The sequence below is a fragment of the Miscanthus floridulus genome, chromosome 6 (genome assembly GCF_019320115.1).
Source record: "Miscanthus floridulus cultivar M001 chromosome 6, ASM1932011v1, whole genome shotgun sequence".
Lineage (NCBI taxonomy): Eukaryota > Viridiplantae > Streptophyta > Magnoliopsida > Poales > Poaceae > Miscanthus > Miscanthus floridulus.
The window spans coordinates 105990562-106001896 of NC_089585.1; the positions used below are offsets into that span (position 1 = coordinate 105990562).

Genomic DNA, 11335 nt, shown 5'->3' on the forward strand with positions numbered 1-11335 from the left:
GGCTTAGGACCATCAACGGTGAAGTCTTTGTCAACTCCTAGAACATCGAATAGCTATGTCACTTTTACCCTTAATTTATGCACTCTTTCTTTTATCGGTTTCACTATCAACTCCACGATCTTTAGTGACACCCGACCCCAGCAACGATAAGGGGTTGGGCCTCACTCAGGGGCTAATAAGAGCATATCTATCTGGTAGACATTGTCTATGACTGACCCTTTCTCATGTTAAGATCGATAAGAAAGGGTTGTGGAAAGAAATACTGAGTAAAACTGGTCGGACCTCAACAAACCTATGCCCCAGTGGCTATGGCATTTTTGCTCACCAGCGTGATCAGAGTTTTGTGCCCGTACCCTGAGCTTTTTAGCCTTAACTATGGAAAGAGTAGGAATGCATTAAAGAGTATATCTACCCAACAAACATTCTTTGTGCCCAACCCTTTCTCACATTAAGAACTAGAAGCAAGGGTTGCAGAAACAAAACCTGAGTAAAACTGGTCAGACTGCAAGAAAACTACGCCCCTGCGGCTATGGTGTTTTCGCTCACCAGCATGATCAGAGTTTTTTCACCCGTACCCTAAGCTTTACAGCCTTAATGATAGAAAGGGTCGGAACACTTTAACCTTTTTATACAAAAAGGGGAGAAGAGCTAAAAATCTGTTTGGCCATAATGAAATTTAAGAGTTTGTCCTCTTATTATAAGTTCACTACCTGGCTTATCTACCTAACTAATTTCTTAGGGGGATAATCTCATCCTCTATCTCCATAGGTAAGTCCTATGCTAGAGGGGCCACCTCCTTCTCGATGTTGTCTAGCTCGATCTAAGAATCATCACAGGTAAGGCGAGATATAGAGTTGGAAATGCTCCTATGGCCCAGTCAGGCCTAGGAGTTCGAAGACTAGCCCTCCAATAGGTTCACAGCTGCTACGTGCCCCTTTTAGAGTGAGGGGTGGAAAGGGATAGGCCCACTAGCAGCCAGAACCTAGGCGCACGAGCGCCATGGGCATCCTCGCCCACGTTTGAGTCTTGGCTGGTTCCCAGTCCATGTTTTTTCCCCGAAGAAAGGCAACGAGCCCTCGAGACCGATCGAACGGACCGAAGAACAAAATGAATTGGCCACTGAGAATCTAGAATCAGTCACCAGCTAACCCATGTCAGACCCCCATGAATGGGAAGCTGGGTCCCCACTCAGACTAGCCTATTAATAGCTCACTGAGCACCATGTTTCATCCATCGAGGAAAAACATGACACGGCTCAACCCCTCTATTTTATAAAAAAATGCTTGAGGGATGACAATCACAAAGATGAGCCGACCCTCGATCAGACCCCTACTATGCATGGGGGCTCAAGGGAAGTTGGACTCATAAGGAGACCGAATGCGTGGTCGTAGGACGATGGCTCAGATCCTAGGGAGGGGGTACGCACAAAAATTAAGAATAACATTTCTGAAACAAAAAAATGCTTTCTCTTACTAGTTTCGCTGTCGTCTACTCGATCTTTAGTGAAACTCGACCCCAGCAACTCGGGGGCTGATAAGGGTATATATATATCCTTTCTAAAACAAACGCTGAGTAAAACTCATCGGACTGCAAGAAATCTATGCCCCAACGGCTATGGCACTCTTGCTTACCAGCGTGATCAGAGTTTCTCGCCCACACCTCGAGCTCTACAGTCTTAGCAACTGGAAGGGTCGAAACACATTAACCCTTTTTACACATAAAAGGGAGAAAGAACAAATTTGTTAACCAAAACAAAAGAACAAACTTGTTTAAATAAAACAAAAGGGATGGAACTTATCCACTTATTATAAATACGCCGCCTGACCTATCTGACTAAACTAACCCCTCGGAGGGATGATTTCACCTTCTATCTTGGTAGAAAGGTTATGCGCCAAGGGGGCCACCTCCTTCTCGATGTCATCTAGCTCAGCATCGGTATCGACGGGCACGAAGCCTTGGCTCATCATCACCAGATCGATGTTCTAGCAGTGAGAACGTGCGATTGTGAATGATCAGTGAATGCTAAAGCAAAGCGTGCCCCTTTCCATATCATGTGCCTGGTCGGTGATCCGGGTGGCATGAACCACGAGCGAGCTTGTCTCCTACTCTGGGGCCAGCTTGAGCTCATCACAGACCAGCTAGATGGTGACTCGCAGGTTGTCATGTTCGTCGCTCTCCTTTTAGAGGGTGTCCTCCACCTCGCTGAGCACCTTCTCTAGGCCACAGCTCTTCACCACCTCTGCCCCGAGCTTGTCGTCAAGACCTACCTAAGTCATGTATCGATCGTGTCAAAAGGCTTACCATAGATTCTAGGGAGAAAGACAAGAAGGGAAACCAGAGACTTAACGTCCATGTCCGCCCAAAGCCTGTGCACCTCATCGCGCTGTCGGGTCATCTTGGCCTCCAGGCGCCGGACCTCTTCTTGGTGCTGATCGACCTCCATGGCAAGCTCAGCGAACACACCCTCAACTGTAACCTTTAGGTCCCTCTCCCTCTAAAGCTCACCCTCGAGGTGGTCGATCTGTTGCCAAGCATCGACGTGCTCTTGGTGAGCTAGCTCAGTCCCCGTGTGGAGCTCCTCTACGGCCCAAAGCAAATTGTCCTGCTCATTCCATAGTCGCTCGGCCTCTACGACATCCGTGCGCACCCTCTTGATTAGGGCCGCAAGCTTTTCCTCAGCCTCATGGGCATCATCGCGAGCATCCTTCTCCCTGACTTAGAGGTTGGCAACCTCCCGGGTGGCAGGGGCAAGCTCAGCCACCTCCTAACGGGCGGCAGCGAGGTGAGCTGCCGACCCCTCACTCCACCATGTCTCCTTAGCAAGGAACTAGGACTTCTCCTAGCTACGGGCCATAAGGATCTATGAAGAAGACAAGACTTAGTGGCGTGAAAAGAAAACATGAGGGTCAAAAGCATGGTCATATCATACCTGGCCAATCAGGGTGACAATGTCGTGCATTGAGCTCAGCATGGTGGTCAGGGCATGAATCGCGTCCCCAACCTCCGTATGGACGCTCCCCCATTCCCTCACCTCTGCTGTGTCATCGAGGACAGTCACCCAGACCAGAGACCTAGACATCCCCATGCTGACCTCAAGTGGCATGAGCTCCTCTAGAGCGGCTCCTCTAGCGATAGAGGGGGCAGGTGACATGAACATGTAGACTTGCCCTGTCGCTACATCCGCAAAGGATGCCTCGGGTGCCCTCCCTTCTGTTCGTCCCACCATGGACATGGCCACTTGCAAGGATGACGGCTCCGACCGTGCCACCTCCATTAGTGATGTTGAGGACACAACCGGTCGCACTGCGCTCACCACGGACGTTTCAGATGCGCCCTCCTCCACCTGCTCTCCCATGGACGTAGCCATCGGCTGTGCCTCCTCGGTTGACGCCACAGCCGCCCCGACGCCACTCACTCTCACCACCGGCGTGGTGCCAGCTGGCTCCTAGCAAGTTCCTCAGAGGAGGATCTTTTCAGAGCGAGCCGCAGGAGAGTCCCACGTCCTCCGACGCTGCAAGGGACATGACAGTCAGTTCATAGCAAAAATTAGTTAGGACAAAAGGATGACAAAAACTCTTGACTCACCTTGACGCCATCATATGAGGATGTTTTGGGGCTGGCTTGCCCGACCATGGCTGCTACTCATCGGCACATTGCCCCTTTTGAGCCCACCCTCGGCTCGGAGGGCTCGAACAAATCAGAACGGCTGCCTCCCGCTGACTCTAGAGGCACCACCGAGGGCCCAAATGGAGCAGGGCGACCTGTTTCCATAAGCTTTGGGGCTGCCGTTGAAGGCCCGAATGAGGTGAGGTAGCCTGACTCTGTCGGTTCTAAGGCCGCCGTTAAAGGTCCGGACTAGGCGGGGCATTTTGATTCTATCGGCTTCGAGGGTGCATCCTCCCCGTCCTGCCCCATGGCATGACACAGGAAGGGCCCCGCCTATGGTGAAGGTGGGTCCTCATCCACGATGGCCAGATCATCCCACGGGATGGGCGACATGGAGTCCTCCTCCTTCTCCTCTTCTTCCGATGAACCTTGATGCCGCTTCCCTCGCTGCAGCTTCGCTCGCTGCTTCGATTGCCGTTTCTTCCCCTTGTCATCCTTTTTCTTCTTCCTTTGTTCATCCACGGCATGGTTCACTGCCCTCATGGCCACGTGCTCTAGTAGCGGCATGACTGAGTCCTAGAAGACTGACCCTACCGGTAGCTCAATGAAGCCCGCATCCGGCCGCATCATGGGATGCCTCAAGGTCAGGAACATGGCGTCGGCCTCTGTTGTGGCCTCCTTGATGTGCTATGCGACCTCGCTATCGTGGAGCAGCCCCTGTGCAAGTGTTGTCCTGACGAGCTGTGCACCGGGCATCATCCCGTACAGCGGGAGGACGCGCACCATCAGCGGTGCCACCCTCCTCACGTGATACCCCCCGATGACACCAGCCCCATGGAGGCCGCGGGTCTTCAGGAATGCGATGACCTCAAAGAGGTCATGCATCCTCTTCTTCTCCTTGATGGGTGGCCCCCACGACCATATCAGTGGTACCTCTCTGATCAGACACCCAGAGAAGACTGGCAAGGTAGCGGTGGGGTCGTTCTTCAGGTAGAACCAATACGAGTGCCACCCCTTTTTAGATCTAGAGAGCTGGCAGGGCATGTACTCAGCCACTCGTGCATCCCATCGGCACCAGGGTCTCCCGATGTCTCTCCTTCTTCTTGATCATGGAAATGGAGAAGAAATATCTCCAGAGCTTGAAGTGGGTCTCAATCCCTAAGTACCCCTTGCACATCACAATGAAGGCCGTGATGTGCTGGATCCCGTTTGAATCCAAGTGCTGTAGCTCGATCTGATAGTGGTGCAGCTGACCCCAGAAGAACGGGTGGGGAGGAACTACGAGTCCACGCTCGTGGAAGAGCACAGAGGAGATGATGTAGCTGTCAGGCGATGCCGGTGCATCCTCATGGCTGGGCACAAGCCACTCCACCACATCGGTCCTCCTGTGGAGAAGACCATGCATGATGAGGCCCTCCATGTGTGCATGGGTAACATTGGAGCAGTACCACAAATCCATGGAGGATGGAGGCGGCTATGAAGAATCAAAGGTGGCGGTGGAGAAACAAAAGCTATAGATCTAGGGCTTCGGTGGTGGATTAGCAAGCACGACAGATCCAAACGGCGGCGGCGGATAAACAAAAAAGGTAAGGTTGTGGTTTTGGTGTATAGAAACATGATGGGGGAGGCCGCTATTTATAGGACAGAGTGGGCGAGAAGGAGAACCGTCTACCTAGATTCACGCACCCGCTGCACCGCGTCACGTTACCTCCCTTTGGAGATCATGCGCAAGCTATCTCTGGATGCTCCCTCGAAGGACATGCCATATGACGGTTTGCCTAGTCGATGGGCCAAGAACCATCGTAGGTAAGGAGAGATACAGAGCTAAAAATGCTCCTACGTCCCATTCAGGCCTAGGAGTTCAAAGGCTGGCCCACCGATAGGTTCACAGCTGCTCCGGGGCACCCTTAGAGCGAGGGCTGGAAAGGGATGGGCCCACTAGCGGTTAGTACCCGGGCGCATGAGCGCTGCAGGCATCCTAGCCCACGTTCAAGTCTTGGTCGGTTCCCAGTCCATGGTGTTTCTTCGAAGAAAGGCAACGGGCCTTTGGGACCGGCCGAACGGACCCAAGAACTATATGGACTAGCCCCCAAGAGTCTGGAGTCGATCACCAACTGACCCACGCTGGACCCCCATGAACAGGAAGCCAAGGCCCCACTCGAACTAGCCCGTTAATAGCTCACGAAGCATCATGTTTCGTCCATCGAGAAAAACATGGCACGGTGCTGCCCCTCCGTTTTTATCGAAAAAACTACTTGAGGGATGACGATCATAAAGATGAGCCGACCCTTGATCAGACCCCTGCTACACGTGGGTGCTCGAGGGAAGTTGGACTCGCAAGGAGACCGAACGCGTGGTCGTAGTACGACGGTGGACCAATCGTATCCTAGGGGACTGGAATCAAGAAAAATCTTTTTGACCTCTCGAATCCTACGGTTACATGCCCCAATAACACCGATCGTGACAAAAGGTAATCACTGTCCTACCCGGTCACGCCACTAACTACAAAAAGAAGGCCAGGACCCTTAGAGTCCTCCCGTCCGGAAAAGCCTCTAAAGGAGTATTCTACTCCTCCGCAGGCTCGAGGGCTACTATCGAGTATCGATATTAGGGATACCCAAAGCAAGGAAGTTAGCGCCCACACTGACTTCCCCGGATGGTTCAAGACGTATTAAAAGGTCTCGCCCTACCCTAAGGCTGCGGGCTCCGTCTCGCTCGACCCTAAGGCCGCGGGCTCTGTCTCGCCCGACCTCGAGGCCATAGGCTCTGTCTCGCCCGACCCCAAGGACGCGGGTTCTATCTCGCCCAAGGCCGTGGGCTCCGTCTCGCCCGACCTCGAGGCCGCGGGCTCCATCTTGCCTGACCTTGAGGCCGCAGGCTCCGTCTCGCTCGACCCCTAGGGTGCAGGCTTCGTCTCGCCTAAGGCCACGGGCTCCATCTCGCTCGACCCCTTGGGTGTGGGCTCCACCTCGCCCGTCTCTAAGGACGTGGTTTCCGTTTCGCCTAAGGCCGCGAGCTTTGTCTCACCCGACCCCTTGGGTACAGGCTCCGTCTCGCCCGACCCTAAGGACGCGGTTTTCGTGTCGTCCGACGGGGACCTATACCACCGCCAACCACTCCAGGTCCAAGCGTATGGGTCTGGGTCAAAACTCTAACACCAGGGAAGAGACTGGCATGCCTCGATGTAACCCATAGTCATGACGGGGCATACCTAGGTATTCACATCAAGAACAGTGTCGGGCGTGCCGGTGCTGTTCTGCCTAACCCTCGTACGGACGCTGACATGCGCGTCAGTTTACCACAACGTCCGTCGGTATGGAGTGGAACACCATGACCGACAGACGACGCCTGCGTATGGCGCCAGTGACTAACAGAGCCGCGACGTGAAGCCATCCCTGTTGATATCTACAGGAGAAGGACCCGGTGACCCTAGAAGCTTTCTTTTCTCTCTCGTTCTTCTCATTTTCCTTCGCTGTAACCTGCGCTTTCCTTTTGCCAATAAAAGGGGAAGCAGAGCGTCCCATAAAAGGGGACGAATCAGAACACAAGAGCACGACACGAGCACACGGCTAAGCAGCAAGCGAGCTCTCAGCACCCGTTCACTCCTTTCATCAGAGACTTGGGATCCTCTCCCTCTCTCGCCTGTTTGTAACCCCTACTGCAAACCAAATACCGGTAACATGAGCAGTAGCGAGCTGGACGTAGGGACGTTCCGCCCGAACCAGTATAAACCCTTGTGTCATCCGAGCACACCATCCGAGCCAGACGTGTATATACAAATTTACTCATCGGTGGTCCGAAAACACCGACATCTGGGGATTGGGAGATGCGTCCGAACGCGCTGCGGGCGCTAGTGCCCCTAGAAAAAAAAATCTTCCTAAAACCTGATTCAATCTTCGAAGGATCATAGAAATTTTGTTCCAGCTCAAAACAAATACTAAACCTGTTTAAAGTTTTTTTTACTAAAATCACGGTCTATATTATGATTTCTAACTTTTAGTTATTTTAATCTTATATATAGTCTCCTTTTGGTGTTTATTTCCTCTCGTTATCTGTGACATTATGAATCCGTGTCCTAATCAATCTGTTCTTTTTGTCCTAGCGGTTTTTCCTTTATTATCGTCATCAAGGAAAGGTTAGCAATATTGGAAGTGGTCGCATGGTGGGTGTTGAATCGTACAAGCTGAGACGTAATAGTGTCGATCGAAGCGTATCGTCGAAGTGGTGACTGATGAATGGTGATTGGTGAACGTTGCTGTCTTGCTTGCACCTTCGATGTATGTCATTCAGCTGTGCCACTTCTTTCCGAAGTCGGAGTCCAGTGGGCATTGCATGCATTTCACTTTCCAGAGACCTTTGAAACTTCATCTTTTCCACAAATCTGCTACTATTGCATTATTGATATTTAACTAAGCCAAGGCGACGGGGCCTTGCTGCAACCAAAGAAAGAACAACCATCAAACACTCCCACTACCACTTCAACATCGATTTTTTTTTTTTTTTTGTTGAACGAATATCATGCAATTATTACACGGTCACTTCACATTCACATGCCCTTTTTCTTCTTCTCGAGATCGACCTCCAAATTCCTCTGGCAGTTTTTCCACATGACGGGCGAACAATTTCTTCTGATCACGAAACATCAATTAATGTAGTACAAAGTAGTACCCCCTCAGTGAAGTCCATGGATCGACTACGGACACGTCTTGTAAGCTTTTATTTACTCATTCACCAAGCCGCTATCTTCTTTGGGTGCTGGTTGATCACTGTGGCTTCCCGGGGTTGAGGAAGGGGCAAGCTTGCGGCGGCGGGACAGCACCTGTCTCCGACACGGCAGCGGCCTCGGTGAGCCTCTCGGCGAGCGCCACGACCTCGCCGCTGTCCTCCTCGGAGGAAGCCACCTTGGGGCCCTTGAGAAGGCCTCCCAAAAGCTCGCCCGGGTCGTAGTATACCTCCACGTCCTCCGCCCGCAGCTGCTCATCCACCTACTCAAACTCACACAATGAGTCAGTGACCTAAAGACCGCTGGTAGCGTCATCTACATATCACAAAATCGTCACTATTACTTTTGTAGTGCTAATAAAGAAGAGATAAGGATCAGCTGTGTCTTGCTGCGCTACATAACTATCGTATCACTTTTATTACTAGTATATCGTATTTTGGTGAACATGACAAAATGGTCAATTATTCATCACTAGCCATACACTAAACTACTACTAAGGGATTTTTTTACCAACACGTGAACCGAATTGTCGATAGCTACGTGCGCGTACACGCATCTTGCAGCTGCTCTAGTAACCTAGTAGTAGCATAGCATTAACTGAGGCGGGGCAAGGCAAACGAAGTACCTTGAGGACGGCGACGCCGTGGAACTCGACCTTGTCGCCGGTGGCGGCGTGGCCCTTGTACGGTCCCTCCTTGTGGCCCCAGTGCCGGAACTTGAAGGCGATGACCGGCGGGCCGGAGTAGACCTTGAGCACCTCCCACGCGAAGCCGCGCGGGAACGCGGCGCGGAACAGGTCGTGCGAGGACTGGAACGTCTCGGCGGAGGCGTCGTACGCGCCCGCGCTCGGCAGGAGCGGGCCGTCCAGCAGCGCGTTGTAGCTGCCCATGGCCAGCGTCTCCTCCCCGGTCCGGGGACGCCCGCCGTTCACGAACAGGCGGAACTTGCCCGGGCTCACGGACTTGAAGTCCGACAGCCGCGCCTTGTGCGACAGCTCCATCTCCCACGTCTTGATCGCGTTCTGCACCACCTCCTCCAGTGAGCCCGCCGGCCACTCCTGCACGCCACGCCGTCGTCAGCAACCAAGATGCTATCTGTGCATGTGTGAAGAAGAAACCAACACGTCGTCGAACCTGAGTGCGCTCGGCCTCGAAGAGGGCGTTCACGGCGTCGTACGAGGGCGGCGCGCCGTGCCGCCACACGGTGTGCTTCTCGCCCTCGCCAGCCAGGTGGGACCTGTAGCGGTCGCCGCCGGAGGAGTCGGCCGCCGCCGTCGCCTCCATCTGATCAATCTGGGCCACGCGCAAGGTCACAACTCACAGTCACAGCGTCCGACGGTTTGCACGGCCGGTCGTTCGTGGGGGCTGTCTGGTGCGCGATAGCTCGCCCTGGAACGGAACGGATGTGCCGGTGGTTTTAAAGGGGTGTGCGTACGTCAGTACGCTCGCGCATTGGTCCACTCCAAAACCCACGGTGTGCTGTGTGTGAATTGGGATGCGCGGGCCGTTGCGGGTTCTTATAGATCGACGTACATTGCTTTCGGCCATGGATACACACGTATTCATCTTAATCGATATCCATATGTGTTAAAAGTGGATTGAAGCGGAATTAATCTAAATTCTATTTCAATCAACTCCAACACATGTTAAAGCCTTCGTGGATACGTCGTAACTCTCACAACGAACAATAGATTCATAGGCAAGTCTAATTTACTGCGTGGTTTGGACTTTGTCCAGGTGCAGTCAATGAATTCGATTCATCCGTCGCTAGTGTCGGCTGTGTGCCACGATGAGTCGGACTGATGATTATGGTGTGCTACTGCGAAGATATGCATGGAGGATGGCGCAACTGGATGTATATTATCCAATCTACGAAGTAGACTGAATTGTTTCTTGCCCCGCCTAGCAACAACACCGGTCGTTGGATTTTATAGGCTATTTATGATTATCCGAGCATCTCCGAGAATTTCCTATTTTTTTCACCTAAAAACTTGTAGTTTAGCAACTTCTAAAAAGATTTAGGGAGAAAAAAAGAAAGTCATCTCCAAGAGTTTCTAATAAATGACATCTAAAAAAATCAAATTTAGGACCCACATGAATTACGTTGCCGATCTGTACCATCATCTGATGGACAAGCATATCATCAGTAGCCGACCACAACCAACCTTGCAGGGCACAACAAGCCATGGATGGCCACAGCCACAAGAATTCAGAATGTTGCTACTGGCAAGCAAGAGTTGAGACACCGACATGGGTGGATACACTGCCTGCATTCGTGCAGGAGCTGAGTCTTCATTCATGCAGATTCACGTTGACATGCAAAGCCTGCAGCTTGGTGTCGAGCACCTCGGAGCAGATCTTGCCCATGGTCCTGAAGGCGGCGAGGTCGGAGAGCTGGTTGACAGTCATCTCCGCCATGAGCGCCCGCGCCGCCACCTCGCGCACGCCGCTCACCTTGAGGCTATTGAGGTACCCCGACGCGTTCCGCACCGTGGCGCCCATCTGCTTCAGCCGCTTCTCCTGCTGCACGCTCAGCGACGCCGTGTTCGACTGCACGCACGAACGTCCACACAGGTGTACCTGGCTTTGCCTGGTGCGAGCGCAAGCGAATTTGAGTGATATTACCTCGAGGAACTCGGCGCCAGCTTCGAGGTCGCGCTGCTCCGCCGGGTTGGTGCGGCCGCTGGAGAGGTACATGTCCTTGGCCAGCGAGAAGCTGCGGGAGATGACCTTGCGCCGCCTCTCCATCTCCTTGCTCAGCTTCGGCGGCGTGGGGACGGGGGCGCCACGAGGCAAGTGCGGACCCGCCACCGTCTTCTCCTGGTACGCGACCACGGCGCGGATGAACTCCTGGTACGCCCTGGCGCAGCCGGGGTAGTCGAACTCGTCGCCGGAGCCGCCGGGCTTGCGCATGCGCTCCGGGTGGAACCGCGCGGGAGAAGATCAGCGCGACTCAATACCCTCGTAAAGTTACGCGAAACTGGCTCACTTTTTTTTTAAGTGCCTA

At 53.0% G+C, this 11335-nt stretch overlaps 2 protein-coding genes across 2 annotated transcripts; both read right to left on the bottom strand.

Annotated features, from left to right (window-relative positions):
* Nucleotides 1–8077: 8077 nt before the first annotated feature.
* Nucleotides 8078–9786, bottom strand: LOC136458930 (pathogen-related protein-like). The gene is made up of 3 exons (XM_066458833.1): nt 9463–9786; nt 8955–9386; nt 8078–8591 (listed from the first exon to the last, which is right to left on the bottom strand). Exons 1-3 carry the CDS (start codon nt 9610–9612, stop codon nt 8370–8372), a joined length of 804 nt encoding a protein of 267 aa, XP_066314930.1. The 5' UTR covers nt 9613–9786; the 3' UTR covers nt 8078–8369.
* Nucleotides 9787–10620: 834 nt separating this feature from the next.
* On the bottom strand, nt 10621–11251 carry LOC136460971 (putative glutamine amidotransferase GAT1_2.1). Its single transcript, XM_066460473.1, has 2 exons — nt 10954–11251; nt 10621–10878 (listed from the first exon to the last, which is right to left on the bottom strand). Exons 1-2 carry the CDS (start codon nt 11239–11241, stop codon nt 10621–10623), a joined length of 546 nt encoding a protein of 181 aa, XP_066316570.1. The 5' UTR covers nt 11242–11251.
* Nucleotides 11252–11335: the final 84 nt, after the last annotated feature.